This window comes from Fomitiporia mediterranea, assembly GCF_000271605.1.
Source record: "Fomitiporia mediterranea MF3/22 unplaced genomic scaffold FOMMEscaffold_10, whole genome shotgun sequence".
Classification (NCBI taxonomy): domain Eukaryota; kingdom Fungi; phylum Basidiomycota; class Agaricomycetes; order Hymenochaetales; family Hymenochaetaceae; genus Fomitiporia; species Fomitiporia mediterranea.
The window spans coordinates 331,193-355,120 of record NW_006760395.1 but is presented as its reverse complement, the minus strand read 5'-3'; the positions used below and the strand labels follow the sequence as shown (position 1 = coordinate 355,120).

General features: G+C 42.7%; 5 protein-coding genes across 5 annotated transcripts; 2 read left to right on the top strand and 3 right to left on the bottom strand.

Moving 5' to 3' along the window:
- Positions 1–101: 101 nt before the first annotated feature.
- Positions 102–2,290, bottom strand: FOMMEDRAFT_142489 (uncharacterized protein). The gene is made up of 2 exons (XM_007269737.1): positions 1,699–2,290; positions 102–1,643 (listed from the first exon to the last, which is right to left on the bottom strand). The coding sequence occupies exon 2, from the start codon at positions 1,368–1,370 to the stop codon at positions 1,041–1,043; it is 330 nt and encodes a 109-aa protein (XP_007269799.1). The 5' UTR covers positions 1,371–1,643; positions 1,699–2,290; the 3' UTR covers positions 102–1,040.
- A 334-nt stretch (positions 2,291–2,624) lies between these two features.
- On the bottom strand, positions 2,625–4,125 carry FOMMEDRAFT_112301 (uncharacterized protein). The gene is made up of 5 exons (XM_007269736.1): positions 3,995–4,125; positions 3,823–3,937; positions 3,534–3,771; positions 3,049–3,466; positions 2,625–2,975 (listed from the first exon to the last, which is right to left on the bottom strand). Exons 1-4 carry the CDS (start codon positions 4,052–4,054, stop codon positions 3,175–3,177), a joined length of 705 nt encoding a protein of 234 aa, XP_007269798.1. The 5' UTR covers positions 4,055–4,125; the 3' UTR covers positions 2,625–2,975; positions 3,049–3,174.
- Positions 4,126–4,370: 245 nt separating this feature from the next.
- FOMMEDRAFT_127411 (dipeptidyl aminopeptidase) lies at positions 4,371–7,913 on the top strand. The gene is made up of 13 exons (XM_007269735.1): positions 4,371–4,669; positions 4,721–4,922; positions 4,974–5,083; positions 5,138–5,221; positions 5,275–6,063; positions 6,125–6,330; positions 6,393–6,631; positions 6,691–6,792; positions 6,852–7,122; positions 7,176–7,230; positions 7,283–7,357; positions 7,420–7,444; positions 7,503–7,913. The coding sequence occupies exons 1-13, from the start codon at positions 4,385–4,387 to the stop codon at positions 7,826–7,828; spliced, it is 2,769 nt and encodes a 922-aa protein (XP_007269797.1). The 5' UTR covers positions 4,371–4,384; the 3' UTR covers positions 7,829–7,913.
- Positions 7,914–8,079: 166 nt separating this feature from the next.
- On the bottom strand, positions 8,080–11,090 carry FOMMEDRAFT_170072 (uncharacterized protein; the record flags this gene model as incomplete). Its single annotated transcript, XM_007269734.1, has 13 exons — positions 8,080–8,362; positions 8,420–8,643; positions 8,697–8,890; positions 8,949–9,140; positions 9,197–9,601; positions 9,652–9,955; positions 10,009–10,077; positions 10,133–10,237; positions 10,295–10,650; positions 10,710–10,744; positions 10,799–10,823; positions 10,881–10,943; positions 11,005–11,090. The coding sequence occupies 13 exons, from the start codon at positions 11,088–11,090 to the stop codon at positions 8,135–8,137; spliced, it is 2,286 nt and encodes a 761-aa protein (XP_007269796.1). The 3' UTR covers positions 8,080–8,134.
- Positions 11,091–12,709: 1,619 nt separating this feature from the next.
- Positions 12,710–14,900, top strand: FOMMEDRAFT_91853 (squalene epoxidase; the record flags this gene model as incomplete). Its single annotated transcript, XM_007269690.1, has 6 exons — positions 12,710–13,456; positions 13,501–13,708; positions 13,771–13,953; positions 14,202–14,292; positions 14,554–14,743; positions 14,847–14,900. 6 exons carry the CDS (start codon positions 12,710–12,712, stop codon positions 14,898–14,900), a joined length of 1,473 nt encoding a protein of 490 aa, XP_007269752.1.
- Between the last annotated feature and the right edge of the window lie 9,028 nt (positions 14,901–23,928).

Genomic DNA, 23,928 nt, shown 5'->3' with positions numbered 1-23,928 from the left:
GTATGGAGGCTGTAACTTATCACACAAAGATAAGCACATGTTCCTGTGAATAGCAGCCGCTTCTGATTCCTTTGCCACACCTCATAATTCAGAAACACCTGCCTGTACATGTAAAATTTCACCCCAACCGGCCTAGCATGTAGTGGCGAGCGAGTCCATACATCCCAGCCGATACGAATCGCTCCGCCAGGCGAGGTATACGAAACGTAGTAGGGAACGCCCCATCACGTGTGGCGTATCCTCTTTCTGCTATACGGATTCCAGTTCTCCGACGCCTGCAACTTGTGGCAACTGTTTCTCCGCAGAAAAGATCGCCGGTCACCAGTCAGGAGATCTCATGCGTTCTAGCTCAAGAAGAGGAATGTACGCTTTCGCTTTCCCAACCATGAGATAATTAGCTTCAAGGCTTTCAGAGGAAAGTTGGCATCTGAAGGATCTCGATGCAAATAGAAGCCAATTTAACGAACCAGACGGTACTTCCCTCATCGAAGGCATAACACTGCAAGAAAACGTCACCTGGGAAGGTTCTGAACATAGCGTTCCCAGGGCAGACCAGAAAAGACCCGTTTCATGCGTCAATTGTCGACCCTTGCCGCACGTTGTTAGTAGATTCGACGAGAAAAAATGTTCGACCTTCTTCACATTGCCTCGGCCGAGCCGAAAATTATATGCGACACGGCGTAAGTTCACGATGCCGGGTTTGTTATCTTGACTGCAATATGTTTATTATTTGATCATGGAGACCGACGAGGCCCTAATGTCCGCGGGCAAGATAGTAAACAATCACCGTCTATGTCCCCACTGAATGGCGGATAGGCATATGAAGATTTGTTCACCATTTGAGCATTAAACGAACCCCACCAATTACCGCCTACACAGCATTGTTTAAAATGAGTCGATGTACCCGCAGGCCTTGATCTCCCAGACAACCGGTGAATAAGGGAATACGCAGATCATCGAGGTGCGAGTCACTGGGCAATTCGTTCTTGCTGCTTTGGTCCTAAACCCAGCCCTCGGCATTTTGAGAACGACCTGATACATCAACGGAAGCGCGCCCAAGATTTAGCTTTCTTCTCGAAGACGTATTTGTACGACTGGGTAGAATCATGCAGAGTAGAACACCAGTACCTTTTCCTCCGCCTTGGCCGTAAGTCCGTTGGGAAACAATGGTCTTGGGCATCGGCAGACCGCAGACTCCATTCGAGCACGCCCTCATGCTCGAACCAATAAGCATGTCCTTCCGGGCCGAACACGCCGACAGATTTCAAGTTCCAAGATCTTCTGCGTACGGAAGCGGTCGAAGGACTTCTTGGTGTGCTATTGAATGGCCATTCGAACAGATGCCGTCGACGTAATCCAGCAACAACCATTCATAATCGAAGACCAAAAAACTGGCCGTTAAAAGCCATTCGGGAAATATGACGTCCGCAGAAAGACAGTACAAGCCACAATGCTGTCAGCTGCCGGGCACATCATAGAACCGAGGCTTTATCGGGTCATCCGTGGGATCCCGTGTGCTACAGGTTTTGCCGCCAAGAGCAACAGCGACCCTGTACAGGAAAGTAGGGGAGGGGAGAACCGAGCAGAATTGATACTAAAATTTACTACAATGGCCAGAAGGTTTCCTAGCTAGCAAAGGCAAGCTGCCCGGAGCATGTTAAATGAAGCTCCACAATCAAGTCAAGAAAGGCACATTACATGGCATAGGTTTAGATGATGCTGATATTTAGTCAGGGGCAGGCGACAGTTAGGAGTCTGAAGACACGGATAGACAAACCACCGGCTAGCGGCGGACACATCGATTCCATTTCCTAGGGACTCATCACAAGGACTCATCGCAAGCTAAGGACAGTCCAGCGCCCATGAGACGCACTCGTGTGCGCGCAACAGAGACACTTTAACTCATTACGGTTCGTCGCGATCATGGAAGTCTAGCAGCCATCTTAAATAGCACTGTAAAGCACGTCTAGGAACACCATAGATCATTTGGAAAAGGTACGAGAAAGCAAACACATAATCGGTGCAACACTGCAAGGTGGAGTTCGATCCAAGCGTGAGGTAGACAATCGACTGGGACCGAGTCCGGTAATATTAAGGACACCTCATTTCGACTGTCCTACATGCCAATAGGTCATCGATGAGCCAGGCGAAGAGCTGTAAAGCGAAATGGGATAAATGAGACGCGTGTCACTTGGTCACACTTATCCGGTGTATAGATGCCGATGTCCTATTAATCCAGGGCCATTTGATTCGTCAGAGAGAATGTACTTGAGGCTACTCGGGATTATATAGATAAAAGCATTGGGAGATGGTGGTGGTTGAGAAGGAAGAACGGAGTGACAGACTGAAACGATGACTGGTAATCTTATATCGATGGTTAATCAATGATAATCAACTTTAGGGTCGGTCTTCTCGTGTTTAACACGTGACATGGATGTATCAAATCGCTTTCCCCCAAGCAATACGCACGGCGAGGAGCTTCAGTTCCTCGACGGTCTGTCCTTCTGACATGCTCCCTTTCTGCATAGGTCATCCTGAATACCTGGGAAAACAATGTATACCTGGTGGTGTCGTGCAGTGCATCACGTATAAATTGGGGGATCTGCCGGGACAGCCCTAAAATATTAAGAAAGTTTCTATAATTAATGAGCAGAGTATTCTAGCGTAAAAGCTTTATCAGTATGTCCTCGAGAATTCCACGCTAAACAGGCTAAGTTTCCTTCTCGACGAATTCGCAGCAGAAGAACCGGCAAACTCTATAAATGTCGAACAAATTGAAAGAGCTCGAGTCCTCGGCCAATAATGGAAGCCATAGCTTCGCAGTTCGGTTCTGCGGTTTCGGAGCACGTGTATGTCCGCGGGCTGCTTATAGAGTCGTAGTACAATGTGGAAAAACTTCGTTTATATTAGGTTTCGCAGTCTGAGCCTGAATATCCTATGATGTGTTGGCAATAGACAACGAGCAAGAAGTACACCTGGATTGAATAATTAGGTTTGAGTTCAATAGACGTAAAAAGGTGTCAGATTAGATGAAGCGCAAACACGTACAATGGAGAAGCTTTCCAGCAAGAACTTGCATCGGTATTCTCAAGGTGTAATAAAGCACCGCAGAAATTCCCTGACTCCCGGATCCCATGAGTAGATGAAGTTAAATTTTGTGTTTCTTGTCAACAGCTAGTCTATACGCGATCCTGGTAGAGGTCTACGTGTTCCCATTTCAATCTCTTCGACATCCGTCGGGGCAGAAAGAGTCTGAAGGCCTTCCCGCATTTCACGACGTACACACAGCTGCTCAGCAACAACTACTGTTCCAATTGTCCCACCAGCCATGGCTAACCAAACGAAGGGCGACGAAGGTAGAGCGCCTGAGTAGTACGTAGTGAGGACTATGTGCACCAATAGAAGCGTCAAGGAGAAATCCAACACGAGCCGAGGGCGTCGGACAAGAGTGTAAATATATAATACACTGCGAAAAAATTGCGATTAGAAGTTAAATTACATCTAATAAGGGTAAAAGAAGGCAGAAGACGTACTCTGCACCGGCAGTTACCATCCAGCAGAAGGCTACTACCCAGCCCCGCAGTGGATCAGTTCGCCCATCCCATTGGTAGTACCTATCACCATCCTTGAAAGGGTCGATCCAAGTCCCAGTACCAACTTTCTGTCCACCACTATACGCACCACGAAATACACTCCATCCACGTCGATCGTCGCCCTGTAAACCATGTACGGTCGGCCAACCGGCCATTTCCCTCCAGTCCATGACCATGCCTAATAATATGATTAGCTGAATCGGTCATAGTCCTTTTAAGAAGTACATACCAACGTTCATAGCGCCACCTTCGTACATAAGAGCATTCGGCTCTGCGAACACCCATAAGAGCGGCGGGATTAAGAGAGACAGGGTCAGGTAATGGAGCGCCTGTAAAGATACGATCTATTTAATAATATCAGACCAAACGTACGGAATTTAATGGGTATGAGCTGTACTTGCTTGAGAAACTATGAGTATAGGATCCCATCCTAGGAGTGTCCGCTGATTCTGTCCGGCCATGCTCGTGAGGTGCACCAGACCCCAGAAGGCGCACCTGCCCTTACTGATGCTATCCGGTATGCGAATTGACCGACGTCGCCGAGAACTGCGGACGTCGTTTGTTGGTGAAGACTGGTGTGTATGGTCCCGCGCTGTCACTGCGCATCACGTGCATAATACCGGCTCGGCAACTCGCCAGATAAAAGCCGGATGTCCAAATCTGGCTGATTACCGGGCCGAAATGCTAATCACCAAACCAGATCCTAAGCCCAAGGCCGAGTAAATCGCGTCTCCTCCTTCTTGTCGCTGCGCTTTGCCAGCAGTGACGACCTGAGCCATTCAGTCTGCAAAATGCAGACTAATGGGTATGCTCGTCTTTCTCTGAATGACACTGACGATGTCCAGGAACCTGCCGTCGATGGGGAACCTCGTGAAACTACCACAGAGGAAACCAAAGCACCGTTAAGACCACACATGTATTATGATGAGGGACCTTTTGACGCGCCTAGTTCTGAAAGCGAGGACGAAACGTTGTTAGAGAAGGATGCCCCGGGTCGTGGCCGGCTGGGTGTAAACTCGCCAGGAGCAACAGAAAACGGGTTTCCATCGGATGGATTGAGGCTTGGTGGACCGAAGGTAAGTTCTTCATCAGTTCAAAGCAATACGGGTCTCAAATATGAATATTAGAGACGACCGAACACGCTTCGGTGCCTTCTTATCACCCTTGTCTCTCTTATGGTCATGGCAATCCTGATCGGTATCCTTGCTGCGTATACGTATACTGGCACTGCATTTGCTCCAATGCGCGGTACGCGTCCGCTTACTATGGATCATGTCTTCAATGGCACGTTTTATGCTCAGCACGCTACTCTGAGATGGGTACCAGAAGGTCGGCATTTGACGTCGCATACCGTTACCGTATTGACTTCCTTCTCGACAGCTGGCGATGGTGTTTACGCCGAGCAGGACTTTAAGAGAAGTGTCATTACCCTTGTGGATCTCAAGACAAATACTACAAGGGATTTAGTTAATCTGGGGGATGTGAAAAATGTAACGTCCACCGTTCAAAGAAACAAATCCAAGCGAAACTTACACCAGACGTAGGAACAAGGACTCCCATTAGCAACCGTCGAGTGGAAACTTTCCCCAGATATGAAATACTTGCTCATGAAAGCTAATTATCTGAAAGTTAGTAAAGTCCACCAGTACTTTATGACTTTCGGCTAATATTATTTGCTTAGCAATGGAGACATTCCTCGTTCGGCAATTATTATGTGCACGATATCGATGCTAAATCTACCTATCCTCTATCCACACCCTCCTTTCCACCCGTAACAGCCTATGCCGCATGGAGTCCTGTTGGAGATGCAATAGCCTACGTACAGAATAACGATCTATACGTGAAGCCTGACGCAGCGCGGTCGACGAAAGGAATCCGGATCACGGCGACAGGTTCAGAAACTCACTTCAATGGTGTGCCTGACTGGGTGTACGAAGAGGAGGTATTGTCGGCTGACTACGCGCTTTGGTGGGCACCCGATGCCAAGCGGGTGGCTTTTCTTGAAAGCGATGAGACGAACGTAGATGTATACTCGTTCCCTATTTACAATCCTACCGCGGACTCTTATTCAGTTCATCCATACACTGAGGACGTTGCTATGCGGTACCCTAAACCTGGATATACGAATCCTAGCGTCGACGTTCACGTATTCGACCTCGATGGATACCTATCCAACAGGCAAGATGATGATGACGAGGATGATGACGAGATTTCTGACGAAGTCACGGAGCATCTCTCACGCCTGACCTGGTCATCTCGTCGGTCTGTGAATGACTCGGTTATCATGGACGTTGCCTGGATTGGCGCGGATGACCTCCTTGTCAAAGAGGTCAACCGAGGAGCAGACGATGGTGTCGTAGTTCACTTTGACATGGAGGATCTATCTATCGCTGGTGCTGAAGTCCGAGGCGAGGTTGTTCGCCATCTTGGTCGGAACGGTGAGGAAGGCGACGGTGGATGGATTGAAAGTGTTGGTGTTCATTAACCTTCTCTGGGTATCCTCAAGCATTGAACTGACGTCCTGCTTGTAGCGGCAGTCTGTCTACCCACTCCCTCCCACACTTGTCACCACATTAGGACTGGATGGCACGGCGTATCTGGATCTTGTCAATAATTCCCAGGGTTATACACATATCGCACTCTTCTCACCTGCAGACAGCAGTGAGCCTTTGTTCGTGACAGACGGCGAATGGGAAGTTGTAGATGGAATCTTAGGTGTTGATTCCAAAGGCATTGTGTGAGAATCAATGTCTGAAACAGGTTCTTCTACGTATAAGATACTCACATACCGTCTTACAGGTACTTCACAACAGCTTATCCTTCATCAATTGAACGAGCAATCCTAGCAGTGCCTATACCATCCCAGGTTTCATCCGCAGACTCGGATCGAATCACGGAACTAACAGCACTTACGGACACAACAGCTCTGGCATGGTATGAGGCGAGCTTCTCCCCTGAGTCTGGATATTATCTCTTGGGCTATCGAGGCCCGAACGTACCATGGCAGAGTGTCTTCAGTACTACTGTCCCGCGAGAAGGTTGGTCACATTGAATTTGATACAGTCGGCAAGTGAGCAAGGAACTGACTAACATTCAGAGTTCGAGTACAAAGTCGTTGAAAATACACAACTAAACGCCACGCTGGCCGAGTACCAAAGTCCGCTCATTATGCATTCAACTATCGAAAATGATGGATTCGGTGTGTCTCCTCATCAAAGCGTAATTGCATTGTACACTCAAACATGAATGTTACTCTAGAGTTCAACACAATGGAACTTCTTCCGGCCAACTTCGACGACTCGGGACGGATAAAATATCCCGTTTTATTCCGAGTGTATGGTGGTCCAGGTTCTCAAATGGTGCATACACGTTTCGAACGTGATTGGCATGCATACCTGGCTTGTACACTCAAGTACATTGTTGTTATTGTTGACGGACGTGGAACAGGCTTCAGGGGCCGTGCATTGCGGAATCCGATAAGAGGCAATCTCGGTTATTGGGAGACACGCGACCAGGTGGGAGCGGCCAGGTTTGTCCGTTTGTATTTATGCCCTTTCGATGCTCAAAGTCTCGTTTTACTAGAATTTGGGCGTCGAAGAAATATGTTGACCCGAAGAAGATTGGTATCTGGGGATGGGTATGTCCTATCACTTCTGGTGACAATGTTCACTAACCGCTTATCTTGATAGTCATATGGTGGATTTATGAGCTCGAAAGTCGTGGAAGCAAACGAGGGTATTCATTCTCTAGCCATGGCTGTCGCAGTAAGTAACGATTTAAGTTGATCGTTTGGTGGAATTGTTCAATATTAACCTATTCACTAAAGCCCGTCACAAGTTGGAGGCTCTACGGTACGTTCCATTCCCATTTTTTGGGAGATACAACCCGCTCAATCGCATTTCATCGCAGACTCAATCTACACAGAGCGCTACATGTCAACACCTCAACTCAATCCTACCGGGTACGACAATGCCTCCATTACAAACATGACAGGATTCCACAACGCTCATTTCCTCCTCGCACACGGGAGCGGGGACGATAACGTGCACTTCGCCAACTCAGCTCATTTGCTCGACATGCTCACAACCGACAAAGTACGAGGGTTCCGCTTCCGCATGTTCACAGACAGTGACCATTCAATTAATCGACGAGGAGCGTATCGGGAGTTGTATGAGTGGATGACTGGGTTCCTACTTGAGAAATGGGGGAAGGGAGGGAAGCATCGGGAATGGTGACGGACCATTATTAGATTACATCGTATTGCTTTGGATAAGTGGCCGCAGTTTAGAGATCTTTATCAATCGTACATTTAATTCTCCTCTCGGACAATTCGAACAGGTATGATCAGAAGCGTGACTAATACACTCAGCAAGAAATGCGTCAACCGACGCATATACTCCGAACAGCGGACATCGATTGAGGATTAAAACAAGAACCACAGTGCGAGAAATGTGATAGTACGTGAAAGCACAAGAAATAAAGCACGAGTAACGCAAGTCTCTAATATGCATCTGGAGGTCCTGGATTAACACAACGCATCGTCACAGATTGCGCAATTCAGCTTCAATCTTCTCCAACGTCGCAATCTTGGACGTCAGTGCCTCTCGTTCTTGTGCAACAGTTGGATCCTCCTCCATCAAATTCCTAAGGCGTTTTGCTGCATCTGGTGCACCAAGGTTAAGCCTTTGCAATAGCGTTCTCTTCATGTTCTCCGCAAGACTCTGATGTAGTGCGTGCTCAATCACAAGTGGTATGTTATCGATAATCCGCTGGGGACACGAGTCAGTTCGAGAATAGCTAGAAAGGATGCATCACCTGATACTGACCTTGTACGCGACGAAGAAGTATGCTCTCACGTCAGCCATCACCTTTAGTTCCTCGTGGAAAGGATCGCGTGCACCCGTGCGCAGGCGAGGAAGGTCGCCAATTGTCACGTTAGTGTAGCCCAGTCTACGAAGTCCATTGAGCACACTGGCCATTGCTAATTTCTCTTCTTCAAAATACTCTATAGACATAGGAACTGGTGAAGGGGGTACTGATTCCAAATATTCTATACTGTTGTCAGCTAGTTCTGCGTGTTGAGAAGTCAAAGTAGTAAGGTACCTATGGGCCTATTCTTCTTGTATATGTCTTGGTTTGCCCTCACATTAGTGTATCTTTCTAACCAGTGCAACCGCAAGGTCAGGAAGTAGTGCTCATTCTGTGTATATAATGGGTGTTTCTCTTGCTTCAGCAATGCAAGGACAGATGAATTGGCGGATTCCTTGTGCTCGTCAAGCAGATCCTTCAGCAGGTCTCTGATAAACATGTATCAACATCAAGAAGATATTGCTTCGAAGATGTGCAATGACTTACTCCATGTGATTATTCAGCTTCCGGAACCGACCGAAATGGCGGTGAAGAATATGACCGATGACCGTCGTTAAGTTCTCATATACTTCTTCAAAACATTCAGACGTCGGCTCGTCCCACTGTCGAGTAAGCTCATCGATCAATGCATGTTTTGCGTCGAACGGAACATTATTCGGCAGTTCCCACGCAATCGAACTTTGGTAGAAGAGTTTAGCTGCAAAGTACAACTAAAGGACTGAATCATGACCGACTCTTGTATGACTTTCCTCACATAGAGGAGGTCGCGAGGGCCATTCCCAAGACCCTCAATCGAGTTATACCGCTCTGGGTCTGAAAATATCGGTTTGTCATATTCTCCATAACCCTCAAACGGTCGAAAGTCAGGCGCAGTAGATCGAATCTCGTGTTTGAATTCTTTGTATGAAGTGCGGTTACGATGGATGAATGACTTGCCACAACAATCCAAGTGCCCTCTAATCTGCAATTCGCTCGACATAACCGTGGTACCATATACTGTCGCCGAGAACTCTTGACAGAAGTTGGTGATACGCTCTAAGACTTCGCTGGACACATCATTAAGAGCGGTTGGAAGTTTTTGCAAAGCTGCACGAGCCTCATCAAGTTGCTCTTGTGATTGCTTGCGCAACGTTGGTAGCCTAAGGACAAATAAATCAGCATATTGTGGTCATGCTGCAATATCACATACATGTCATCAAGAAGCCCTGTTAGTAATCGACTCAAGTCATTGACAAGGTGTGTAATTCCAAAACGACTTCGATCCCGAACAGTGTCCCAAGGTGAAGTCGTCGAGAAGAAGGTTGATTCTATGGCATTCCGCTCTTCCCGTGACGGATTCTCTGCTCGTTCTGCGTCATCTGACAATCTCACACAGTAATATCCTTTCGCAAGGGTGTGATTGTCGGATTTGTTGCTGCCATCTAGCATGTCCTTCCATTTGTTGCGTGCGCTGGTTGCACCAGATGTCAGTGTGTCTGGCTTAGTAAGGACGCCTTTAACGATGCAAATGAGTATTATTAGTATGCTCAGTAGTAATCACACAGACCTATAGTTCTGGACTTGTTCTGGTCGGCTTCAAGTGCAAGACGCATTGCCCTCTGATTTTCCATGTCGTCTGAAAAGTAATTAAATCATGAATAGGTCATGAAAGCACATAAAACATTTCGTACCACTCATGGGGATGGTGACTAGGATGAGACAATGTCCTTGTATGTAAGAACTCACCAGGTCTTCGACAAGCTGAACGACTTCCGGTTCATCATTTTGTATTAGACCTAAGTTACAACAGGCCTGTCACATAGTGGTTCACATCATAAAAATTCAGTACTGACCAGGTAGGTCAACAAAAGACAAATTGGCACAGCTGGCATCGAAGATGTCCACTACAACGACGTTCCTACTGAACTTTAAGGTTCCTGCCTTGAATGCATTTGGTGTGCGATAGTATTCGAGGTCCTCTCGTGATTTCAATAGGAAGGTGTCTGAGTCCATTTTTGGATGGTTCAGCACAGCGGTCTGTGCACGCCGCAGAGCCAATTCGACGTCATCAACGTTCGAAAGGCACGGGCCGAATGGAATACGCAAAACCTGAGGCAAACGGGCACCAGATATCGCGTATTCAATGCGAAGGGTTATGTAACATGACCACGCCCCGGGTGAATTAATTAAGTTCACTTCCATAGGGCATCTGTCAGCAAAAACAGTTCATGTTCTGAGCCTTCATTGTGATATTGCTCAGCAACACACCTTGTACACGTCCCCGCGTCGCGCGGCACTCGAATCTGAATGGACTCCTCAGACACAATTTGGACTATTAATAATATAGACAGACTCACGCCGCTCACAGCCTCAACTAGTGAACTATGAATAGGAATCAGAACATGGTTTGGGTGCTAAGTCATATTTGCAGGAACTTACCTCTTACCAGCTGACTGACCTCCGATGACAGCTATCCGAGGTACATCGAGAAAGGCTTGGGCACTAAATGCAGGCGCGAAAACGATAGGTTCAGTGAACAAAAAGGAAAGAGGATGAATAATACCCTAGGTCGCGCAGCTTTTGCGCAGCTCCCATAAGCTGGCTCGACCTGTCGGCATACGTCGATTTTGCGAGGTCGCTCGTAACCATTGTTCTAGATAACAAAATACAGAAGAATCGCTGGAGGAATAGCTTTGAGCTGGGGAGATTGGTGTCGTTTAGTGAGCCTAGTCTTGCAGTATGTGGGGCTTTTATGGGCCCACCCCCAGGATCAAGCCATACAAACATCCCGCACGCTGGGTTCAAGGTTCAAGGTTATCATGTTCCTATTTCAACTAGAATCCTCCAGTTCCGGTACAACATCGCACTGCGATGGGCGCTTTAGCAAAACACGTGTGATGAGCCTGATACTAGGTTTGGTGGAGCAAGAGTCACAGGTCCATCCCGGTGATAGAACAGGGCATATCGGTGATAGTGAAATAGTGGATAAAGGGCAAAGCGTTGTCCCAACGAATTCAAGAGCTACTGCTCAGTAATTCGTCCAAAGACATAGGGCGGCGTCATGGCGTTCTTCCGCAAAAAGCGACCTAGGTGGATGCGATCATCTGCGAGATGTGGACAATAGCAAGCTCTTTGCTGTACAGCGTCCTTGATTATTCTGGAATATCATCTACCGCTGTACCAGATAAGGATCAGATAAGAGTGGTGTGCGGAGCAACCATAATGAAATGCCACGCGTGTGAACGAAGTCAAAACAGTGAAGCATTGACTTCGCCAAGACAGCAAGATTAATTTCTTTGCCTAGTAACTAGCATGCACGAGATGTCCAAACGTGTCGCCATAGAGCAGTGCTATTGACACAACAAGCCGAGCAGGACTGCACGTGTACGACCACTACCAACCAGAACGTCAATGCAGTGCCAGACATGCAGAAAAGCTCTTGGAAGAAAGGTTTCCAGGAAACGGCAGAGTTCTGCTTATCTAGACAAATCTAGACGGACGGACGGCACGTAAGGTGCTCCGGGTACAAAGGATCGTGCATGGCCTGATATTACTGTACTTTGAAGTGAAATCAGGCGACCACCAGTCTCTTCTTGGGGGAGACGTGGACCACATTGCGAAAAGATACTGCACGTGTAGATGAAGTCAATATAGCAAAGCACTGAGTTTCATCGAAACAGCATGATCGATTTCTTCGTCTAGCAACCAACATGTACAAGACGTCCAAATGTACAGCCTTCTCGTTAACACAAGAGCCGGGCCAGGGCTGCACGTGCCCAACCAGGATGACTTCGGCACTGAAAGTACTCAGGAGTTTGTATGGGCCGATGTTTGCTTCGTGGTGATATCAGACGACTACCAGTGCATCATAGCTAGCTTCCTTGGAAGTACGGACCAGTCCGGGTAGTTTCGGTTCTAAATGTTACGTGTTCAATTCCACTTGGAAGTGGGTTCGACCTTGATGCGGGAGACAGTAGAGAAAAAACCAGCAACGCTTTTAGGCTCTGACTTCGGCATAATATCGCTGCATGATCGCTTCTCCTGAGTTATAGCAAGAAGGAACCAGCCTCTGAGGCGTTGCACCGAGCGGATCAAGAGAGAAACGAGTGAAAGGGAGAAAGCGGTGACGATCGCTCAAACTCGGAAGGATGTCACGTGCACTCCGTCTGTCGGTCCACTTTTAATTGCTACACAACGCGAAAAATGGACTTATTATTTTTGGCCGTACATCTGCTCACGGCCCTCGAGCTACCTTCCCAACGTCCACCATGGCTCCTTCTCGTCACTCATATGATGTCCTCATCGTAGGGGCTGGTGTTGCTGGATGTGCACTTGCCCATGGTCTCGCGACCATCACCTCTAGCACTCGTTCGAAACAACTCCGAATCGGTCTCCTCGAACGCTCCTTTGCAGAACCGGATCGTATCGTCGGTGAACTGCTCCAGCCTGGAGGGTGCAACGCTCTTCGAAAACTTGGCATGGAAGACTGTCTTGAAGGCATTGACGCAGTACCAGTGCGGGGATACTGCGTCGTGAATGACGGGAAGCAAGTCCACATTCCATATCCTAATAATCAAGAGGGCCGGTCGTTCCATCACGGAAAATTCATAATGTCCCTTCGAAAAAAGGCCCTTGCAGCCCCTGGTGTTGAAGGCATTGAAGCTACAGTCACTTCTCTTATCATGGCAGACGGCGAGAACCGCGTACATGGTGTCCGTGCAACTCGAAAAGGCTCGGAGAACGGTGAGAAGGAAAGCTTCTTTGCTCCGCTGGTCTTCATAGCCGACGGCTGCTTCTCCAATTTCCGTGCCGAGGTCATGGGCGAGGTGTTTGAAAAACCTGTCACACGAAGTTACTTCGTTGGCGCTATCCTCAAAGACGTGAACCTGCCCATTGACAAGCATGGCACTGTCGCATTAGTCCGTGGGTCTGGCCCTGTGCTGCTTTACCAAATTTCAGAACACGATACGCGTATTCTCATCGATGTGAAGACGCCGTTACCCGCAGACCTCAAGGTGAGAAACCCTTCAATATCCTTGGCACACTGCTGACATGCAAGTCTTCCTCAAAGGAATATATTATTAACATAGTCGTACCTGAACTCCCCGAAAATCTACAGCCGGCCATTGTAGACGCTTTAGCACGAGACCGGTTACGGCGCATGCCGAACTCTTTCCTGCCGCCCGTTGAACAGGGTGGTGAACAATCAAAAGAAGGCGTTATTCTCGTCGGTGATTCATGGAACATGCGGCATCCTTTAACAGGAGGTATGTTGTTTACCTTTCTAGATATCGATGACAAGTAGCCGATTCCCCTATTTTCATTTTAGGTGGAATGACTGTTGCATTTAATGATGTCGTTATCCTCACCGACTTGTTGCGAAGCGTGTCCCATTTCGACGACTGGGCCTGCGTCTCGCAGATCCTCCACGCCTGGCACTGGTCGCGCAAGCCACTCGGTTCGACAATCAACATCCTCAGCATTGCGCTTTATGACCTCTTCGGCGCCGAGGGTCTGTCTCATTCCTTGTACTACATCACGCAGGACTAGCTCACTGATACATGCTTTTGTCTCTACTTTCTCCATTTACTCCCGCTCTCATCCCTATTCCTTTCGGCTCTCGCAATCTGCTTCCGTGACATACACGCACGAATTTGTCTCTCTGAAAATTGTATCCGTCCGATGTATCGCTACCGCTCTCTTCGGCTGTTGTTTGTTTTATTATGAACGCATTACCTGGTTTGGTTCGGACATGTGCAGATGAAAACCTGGAAGTGCTACGCGTGGGCTGTTTTAAATATTTCCAACTCGGAGGAAACTGTATAATGGAGCCTGTCTCCCTGCTCGCCGGGTATGTCCTTCAATCTCCTCTTTAATCCCGTTCCCTCTCTTCCTCCCCCTCTTCCCTCTTCTTTTTTACTTCGCGAATTCCATTACTCCGAGTTGCTGCGACTCTCACGACCACAACACCCGTGTTTCCCGTTTCTTCCCATATCCGCTCTTCTCCCAGCGCCTGTTGCTGCTTCCAAACGGTTACCTTCTTGCCGAACCAAAGGCCTGGCCAAAGTAGACTCGCTGACGTACGATTTGATTTCCTTATCTTATCACATAGGATTTCCCACCGTCGCTTCCTCCTCTTCTACCACTTCTTCTCCGTCGCGTTCTACGCCATTTGGATAATGTTCACACATGTACAGCCGATTGCGGCCGTCAATGGTGGAGGTGGTGGTAGTGGCAAAGTCGTGATGCGGCGTCCTGGCGTGGAAGAGTATCCTTGGTTACTCGTTAAAGCCCTTCGTGTGGTACGTCCGTCGTCTTCTTTGTCTCGTCTTCTTCGTTTCCTTTTCGTCTCGTTTCTTCGGATGGATGAATGTTTACTTTTACTTATGGTGATCTTGTATGCAGTTCTGGACTGCTTGTGTCGTATTTGGCCCGCCACTCTGGAGCGAGTTGAGGTGAAGGCGCTTTTTGGTCGCTTACGCCCATCGGTTGCTTTGCTTTTCATCCTCGGATACTAGTCGGCGTGTGTGTATCCATCAATAGAACGGATCCTTCCCGTTTCTTGGCGCATGGATTCTCTCGGCTACAGACGGACCTCGCTCCTCCTCGTCTGGACCACCTAATAGCGCGTATTTTGTTTCATCACATTCCGGATTTACTGTATAACTATTTTTATTGCGTATATTCGATCAAAACTACTTTTTGGATTAGTCATGAATTCACTCGCACTTCTGTTATTTTTCCCGTAATGGAATCCCCTTATCAGGTTGCGTATATACACAATAATTCGTGCATCACGAATTAGCAATCCTACTTCACCAGCTGAGATGGCATGCGATTTGCCCAGTAAGGCAAGTAAATAAGACTGTGATCAGTTGTGTGAGAAAAGCTACTAGAGTTACTAATTGAAAAGAATGTTATGTAATTCAGTAATATAACTGGCCTAAGTTGCAATCCTAGAGAACACACACTATTTGATTGCTTTGTACAATACTATCAAATGCACATATGTAGACATTGTTACAAACTGTAATAAGTACTAAGAGTGTCTTAATAATACATTAATACACAACTTGTATAGTTCCCAAAAGTACTTATCAAATAAATACAGAGCCCTGAGAAATACATAATATATATGTAAGGAAATATTGTGAAGAGTAAAGCTGTCAGATTTTGATTATAATATACAGTATTTACACAGATACAGACATACTAGAGTCTTTATTGTTAGTTAGTTCTAGAACAGACAATTGTTTGGTTTGAGTCAGAACTACTATACTTTACTTAGAGTGTATCAACTTACTGTATACTTTAGTAATTAAAACATTATTTTTTAGAATTTGATAGTATTATTAAGTAACTGTTAGTCTTATAATTTACAAATAGCTTAAAATAGTAGAAACATTTCTGGTTCTTTATTAACAGTCAATATTCTACTAGAGAGAAACAGATTTCTTAGTTCTAAAACTAGAATTAGACTTTTAACTTACATTTAAAGTATTAGTCCTTCTTAAGTACACTTTATTTTATTCCTTCTATTAAGTATATTCAGTTCTAAGTACTACTTTTATACTAGTCTAAAACAAAGTACATTCTACAGTCTATTACTTAGCAAGTTTACACTATTCTTGTATTGAGTCTAAACTACTATAACTTTGCTTAAAACTAGAGACAGTTAAATAGTAGTTTATTAGGTTTATAAACTGTATATTAACTATAAAGACAAGTTAGACCTTTTTAGCTAGTTGTGACTATTTACTTTGTATAACTTAGAGTTATTATTATAAAACATAAGTATAACTTGAATTGTAAGTCTAAGTACAGATTAGTTTAAAATAATTTGTAGAAACATTCTGGTAAAAGAAAATACAGTTTTAAAAGACTAAAGTTAATTCTAGTAAACTTTAACTACTATTCTCAGAAATCCTAACTATCCTGTCTAGTTAAAAGGAGCTTATTCTAAGTCTGCTCAACTTAGTTTACTAAGAGTATTTTACTTTAAAGCTCTTTGTAAAACTTATTTAGAGTAAAAGACTCAAAGTAAGTCTAATTGTATATATACTATTAGTATAAGTAACTATCTTTAAAGTATTCTATTACATTTAGAACACTCTGTACTATATTAATTAACTTAACAGTTATATATTTGTAAAATACTAATACTTATAATTAAAAGACTAATAGTATTAGGTTGTTTAATATTAATGTAAAAAGCTTAATACAGATAGTTCTTAAAAGTCTTTAGCCTCCCTGTTTTTAGAAAGTAATTGACACTTTTCAGTAATCTAGTTTTTTTAAGTTAAAATATAAAGATATTCTAGCTAACTATATACTGTAAAAATAAATATAAATTATTATCTACTATAAAGTACAGTAAAACCTCTTATTAAGTATTACTCTTAGTAAATATAAAAAGTAATACTTATTAAGAGGTTATACTTGTTAACAAGTAATATTCTAGTGTCTACAAGAGTAATGGTAGACTTGAAATGTTATACTTAATAAGAGATTATACTTATTAAGAGTAATACTTAATGAGAGGTTTTACTGTATATAAGCTAGTTAGTATAGAAGAAGACTAATAAAACATAAAAGAACTTGCTTGTAAGAGGTTCTAGAGAGTATAGTAAGAAAAGGTAGAGAGCCTCCTCCTTCTTACTTATAGTCTGAAACAGATGATAATGATAAAATTCTTCCACATAAGTATGTGGTTCTAAGACACAGTTTCTAATCATGAATGATACTGTAAATCTGTAATACAGTACTTTGAACCAGTCTAGTCTTGTGTGTTCTCTCTCTCTTCAAGTCCAAACATTTATTACTATATAATCTACCTGACTAACATTAACAAGGCCAAGCCTCAGCCTTGTTACTTTCCAGAAAGTACAAATGTTGAAGCTCTAGAATATGTAATACATTACTATCCAGACTACAAAGATGCCTTGAGACATAAAACTCTTAACCTTACAAGGTCTTCCTCCTATTCTGTCATTGTACTAACTAACAATTAATGTACAGGTTAATATTAAATCACTCAAGGAACTTTATGAAAATGTCTCAAAGTTGCTTCACAAAGTTGGAAAGTAAGAGGAAATAATGCTTACACTTTCTCTTACAGAGTACTTTCCTAAAGAGCCTACACATTAAAAGGATAGAAATATTAACATTATAGTTGTGACTGAATCAAGTATGTATTCTGTTCTCTGCCTGTCTACTGTCAGCAACAGTATAGAGGGGACCTGAAGGCTCAGTGAGAGGACCTAGGCTACAACTATCCTACACAACAGAAATACAGAATGCAAGTACTGGAACATAGTCAGAACTTACAGAACAGGTAGAGAGAGAGAGTAAGACAAGAGTAGAGTATATAGAGTAAGCTTAAGAGTACAGGACTACCTAGAGTAGACAAGATTAAGACTATAGGACTAGTCTGATCTTGTACACCTATATATACTAAACTACACAAGAGTACTCAGGGAGTATAAGCTACTAAGAATGATAAACTATGAAGAATGAAAGAAAGGAAGGTTAAAGATAAAGAAACAAAGAAAGAAGGGGTGGTCAAAGGAATGGAATAATAAAGTAAGGAAGGGTAGTAGTAAGAGTCAGTATACATATAGTCTATAGACAGTACCTCTGAGGGACAGAAGTCCTGAGTTCTAGTATGGAAGAGTGTAGAACCCTTAAAACTAAAGGTACAAGAGTAGAGAACTGTAACATTACCCCTCCTCTAAAACCAATTGTTCTGATTAGTAAACATTAGACTTAGTTAGTAGCTCAGACATAGGTTGGAACAGTAGGGCTTGGAAATCTGCAAGGCTGAGTTTGTACAGAGCTCCAGGATAAAGCTGATAAAAATCTTGGATTGTCTTAAAAGTGTAGGTAAGGTTCTCAGCAGGTTCCTAAGTGTGCTCCTCAACTAGGTACCCTTTCTAGTAAACAAGGAATTTGAGTTTTCCACACAGTAACTTAGTATCCACTATATACTCTACTTTGTATTCTGGTTCAGAGCTAATGAGTTTTAGTAGAGGTAGTAAGGGTCTTTGTTGTGAAGGAAAACTAGGATTATAGTACTGAGACAACAGAACCTTGTTAAATACTAGGTGTATATACTTTTATGTTGCTAGAAGTTAGAGTTTGTAGACAGAGGTACTGACCTTCTTTTTAATAATGAAGAGTCTAAAGTACTTGTTGTCCAATTTCTTTATTGAGTGATCCAAGGTCAGATTAGTAGCTTCTAGTATAACTTTGTTACCAGACTAGTACTCCTTAGTTACAGACCTCTTCCAATCATAGTTTTGCTTTATAACCTGTACTACCTTCTCTAGAAGAGCTTATGTGTCCTCTCTGGTCCTGTACATCTGTTCTGTAAAGTCTGTTACAGATTCAGAACTACTGTTCCAGTTTGGAACTGTCCCCTAGTACAGATGTCTCTTATAATTGAGGAAGAACAGGGACTGTCCTGTTACAGAGTGTTACTAGTTATTGTGTACAAATTCTGTCAGAGCTAACTATTCAGACTAATCCAATTGTTAATGATTAATGAACATTCAGAGGTAGAGCTTGATCTCCTAATTGACTTGCTCAGTTTGACTGTCAGTCTGTAGGTAATATGTAGTAGAAGGGTTCCCTTAAATTCTGAGAAGTACATACAAGTCTTATATGAATTTCAACTTGAATTGTAGTCTGTGATTGTGAATGAGCTTCTAAGGGAGTTTATACAACTAGAAGATATGATTCTGATAAATGTATACTATACTTTCAAAAGTAAGTTCTGTTTGGGTCAGAACTGTATAAACTTACTTAGAGAATTGGTTAACAATTATACAGATAGTGTTGTAACCCTAAGACTTAGGTAGCTTACTAATCAGGTCCACTAAGACTTCTTCCTAAGAGTAATCTAGGATCTAATACAGATGTAGAGAAGTCTAAAGCCTTGTCTGGTAAACCTTAGTCTGTTAGTATATATTACAACTAGTTATATACTTTAGGATTTCCCTCTACATTCCTAACTACTAGTAGTTCTGAGTAATGAGTTCCTGTGTTTTGTGTCAGTCTGAATGTTCTACAGTCAGATTGTTGTAATAAGCTTAGATAATGTCCTCTTACAGCTTCTGATCCTTCAGAACATACAGTTGGCCTTCCTAGTAAATCTGTCTATCCTTATCCTCCTCCTAATCTCTAGCCTGCTTCTCTAGCTACTTTGTTACAACCTAGTCCTGTATGTGTTTTAGAGCTTACTATATACAGGTAACAAAGTCAACATTCTCAGATTTGAGTCAGATCTCTCAGATTGTCTTAGACACAAAACAGGAATTGTTTAGGAGAACAAGATTTTTGTTATCATTCTCCCCCCTTTCATAACCTACTTGTCTTAAGAGTAAATCAGCTTTCATTATTTGTGTTCTAGGTTTGTGAGTTAGTACAAAGTTGTAGTTCTACAGTTCTAACATTCAGTAGGCTTAGTAGTAGTTAAGCTTCTAAGGCACCTGGAAGTATTAGAGATTAAGGTAATTACTCTAAATCTTAAACTTCTGTACAGTACTAAGAAGATATTAATACTACTCCTCTAGAGAATAGACAATTGTAAGGAGTTCCTTATTATAGATAGAGTAGTTCTGTTCTGTTGTAGAGAGGGATTCTGATTAGAACACTATCAGACACTACTTTCTGTTAATAAACTAAGACAGTACTACTCTATTCACAAAGTTGGAAGAGTTGGCTTTAACTCAGAACTTGTTTGTAACTGTTAGAACTACTAATACAGGCTTGCTAGTAATGGCCTGCTTGAGGGACTCAAATACAGACTACTACTAATCATCCTATTACTAAGGAACATCTTTACTAGTAAGATTGTAAAGGGGCTAGACAATAGTACTAAAGTCTTGAATAAAGTGTTAGTAGTAGTTTACAAACTTAAGGAATACTTGGACCTGTTTCAGGTTCTAAGGTTGTAGCCAGTTCCAAACTATAGTTACCTTTACCAGATTCATACAGACCTCTCCTCTACTGATTACAAAGCCTAGATAATCTACTGACTCCTGTACAAAAGAGTACTTTACTTCTTAGAGGAACAGTTTATTATCTTAGAGCTGTTATAGAACTACTCAGATTAGTTAGTAATAATACTTGACTGTTTAGGTGAAGATTAGAATGTTGTCCAGATACACACTAACATACTCTGAGTTAATCAGATCTGTAAGGATGTGATTCATGAATGACTAGAATGTTACAAGCAAGTTGGTTAGTCTGAAGAACATTATAGTTGGTTTGTACAATCTACAATTAGTTTAGAACACAGCCTTCTACTCATCTCTGTCTTGGATTCAAATATTATTGTATCCTTATCAAATGTCTAGCTTAGTAAAAACCCTAAATGTATGTGTCTTATTAATGAGCTCCTGAATCAGGAGAAGCAAGTACTTGTTTTTGACAGTACTCTTATTAAGACAACAATAATTCTGGACTAGACAGAGCTTCCTATCTTTCTTTTTGACAAAGAAGAAAGGGAAGGCTATAGAAGACTTTGAGGGTTGGATCTGACTGTTCTGAAGATTTTCCTAAAGGAACTTGTCAAGCACCTCCTACTTGTCTCTGTTAAACAGGTAGACCTTACAATCCTTAAGTTAGAAATCCTTAGTTAATTCAATTGTATAGTCCTAGAGACAGTGTTTAGGAAGCTAGTTGAATTCCTCTTTACTAAAGACTTTAGAGAACTCTTAGACAAAATCTGGCAGGCTGAGTCTATGTGTGTTCTAGAGTAGAGTTGTTCTGAGAGGGTTCTAAACTAGTTCTGTCTTAGACATCCTTTAGATTGACTTTGTTCTGTCTTGACTAGAATATGTGTTAACATATTTATCCTAGTTAAAGAAGAACAACTAGTCACCTTTATTAGAACTGTTAGTAACATTAGAAGTGTCTGTATTCACTCAGAACAGTAGTGTAAGGTAGTTGTAAGACTTAGGACACTAATTAAACACAAGTGTCTACTCTAACTAATTAATAGTAGGGTTGTAAGCTTTAAGCTATTTGAATCTAATAAAGACATCTGTCTTTCTAAGGTTAGTGACTCTAAACTTAATACTTTCCTCATGATCCTAAATAGTCATCTGTAGTTGGACAAACTCAGTAATCTGACTATTCTAGTTCAGAGTTCTGTCTGTATTGTATACTAGGATTAGAAGTAGAATACATTGAGTAAGAAGGTAGTGTTCCTACACAAAGGCCTTATTAATACACAAACTAGTGTATCTACTGTCTACTAGAGCTATTATTCAGATCTGGAGGGATCCTAAGAAGGGAGCTAAGAGGACAGGAACCTAGAGCTAGTACTTAGAACATTCTCTAATAAACTACTACTTGTTCTGAAGGGAACATACAGCTTACACAGTCTTATTGTCTAAGAGAGTAAGTATATGTACTAACATTTCCTTATTAACCTCTCTCTTTTGACAAGGACAGACTCATGTCCTCAGCTGTGAACTCAGCTAAGACTATCCCTACTTAATACTACAGACAAACTACTGAGTAGTAAATAGGGCTGAATAGTGTTCTGAACATTCTGAGATCTTAGAACACAGAAGTAGCAGGTTAGATTGTGTAGATTTAGACTTGGATAAAGTGTGAAGAGAAGAATCAAAAGAATCAGAAGAAATAAGAGAACTATCTACTTTTGTTTTCAGCTTTTTTCTTTCTAATAAATAATTTTGTTGATTTACTTTTTCTACTTTTTCTGCTTTTTCTACTTTTTCTACTTTTCTTACTTTATTTACTTCTAATCCTACAGTGTTCATTAAATCAAAAGTAGCTATTAAAAAATCCAAGTCATAGCCCTTTAGTACTACATTCACTGTTAGGCCTCTACAAAATCCTAGAGTACATAGTCAGAGTCTAGAAGTTCTGAGGTGACTTCTAGATTTGTAGAAAAGGCTTCTTACTACAAATCCTGCTTGTCACTTGTTATTACTCTAATGACCTGACAGATATACTGTTACTTCTGTGAGCAGTCCTTAATCTAGTGTCCTAACTTTCTGTAGACAAAGTATGCTCCTTACTTTTAGGCTTCTCTAATGTTTATCAGAACAGATTGATTGTAAATTATAGACAGATCAATCTGAGGGCTCAGAACTGTCAGAGCTGGATACATGTGTAGGCATTCTGTACAGACTTAATGTATTCAAACTGTAGCTTAGTTGAAGGAAATAGTATGTGTCTTCTACTCAGTGTAAGTAATTAGTTCTAGTATTATTCTAAGAATCTTATTAACCAGTTCTGAGTAAAGAGCTTTTTCAAGCATTCTAATAAGGACATTATCAAACCTGAGTGTGAATCCTGCCTTCCAGGCTAGAATATCAAACTCCTAAAAGAAGGCATTAGTAGAATGTTTGTCCTGTCACAGAGACACAAGCTTGTTCTGTATATTACACTTCTTGTTCAGATTAATGAAGGAAGTATAGAGCTGCCTTATGAATTCTGAATACAACTTGTCATTCTAAAGTTAGATCAGGCTTCTGATCTAATAGCCTTTAATCCAGTTCTGAGCCTAGGTGGCTATGTTGTCTTCCTTTATGAAGGAGAGGACAAATAGGACATAATTAAGATCTGAGGATAGATTAGTCAAAGTAGTAGCTATGTATAGTTTGACTTAGTGTTAGAAGTCCTTAAAGTGCTACTCATTAAAGTCTGAAGGGTAGGCTACATACACTTTCTTTCCAGAACAGGTTGTGACTTCCAGAACAATTAGAACAGGTTCTAAAGGGGCTGGGGGCATATAGTTGACAAAGGCCTCTTAGATAAAGGTCTGTATGTATTAAGCTAAGTCTACTTATAACTGCTGATTCAGTAGGACAGTAGGGGTGGCAGTTAGTGTAAGAGGGTCTATGTTTACACTACAAAGGAATCAGTACTAAACTAAAAGGGGTAATGAATAGAAGAAGGGTGGCAAAAGTTTAAAAGGGTTTAGAAAGTTTAAAATTTAAAAATGTAAAAGGGTTAGGACAAAGAAAAGAGATCAACACAACAGTAAGTACTAATGCCTGAAATGTAGGAGAGTTGTAGGGTAGTAATAGGTAGTCTTAATCTAATGTCAGTAACAGTGTAGAGGGGACCCAAAGGCTTAGTAAGAGGACCCAGGCTATAACTATCCTACACAACAGAAATACAGAACACAAGTACTAGAATGTAGTCAGAACTCACAGAACAGGTAGAGAGAGAGAGTGAGACAAGAGTAGAGTATATAGAGTGAGCCTAAGAGTATAGGACTACCTAGAGTAGATGAGATCAAGACTATAGGACCAGTCTGATCTTGTACACTTATATATACTAAACTACACAAGAGTACTCAGAGAGTATGAGCCACTAAGAATGATAAACCATGAAGAATGAAAGAAAGAAAGGTACAAAGATAAAGGAACAAAGAAAGAAGGGGTGGTCAAAGGAATGGAAATGATGAAGTAAGGAAAGGGTAGTAGCAAGAGTCAGTATGTAT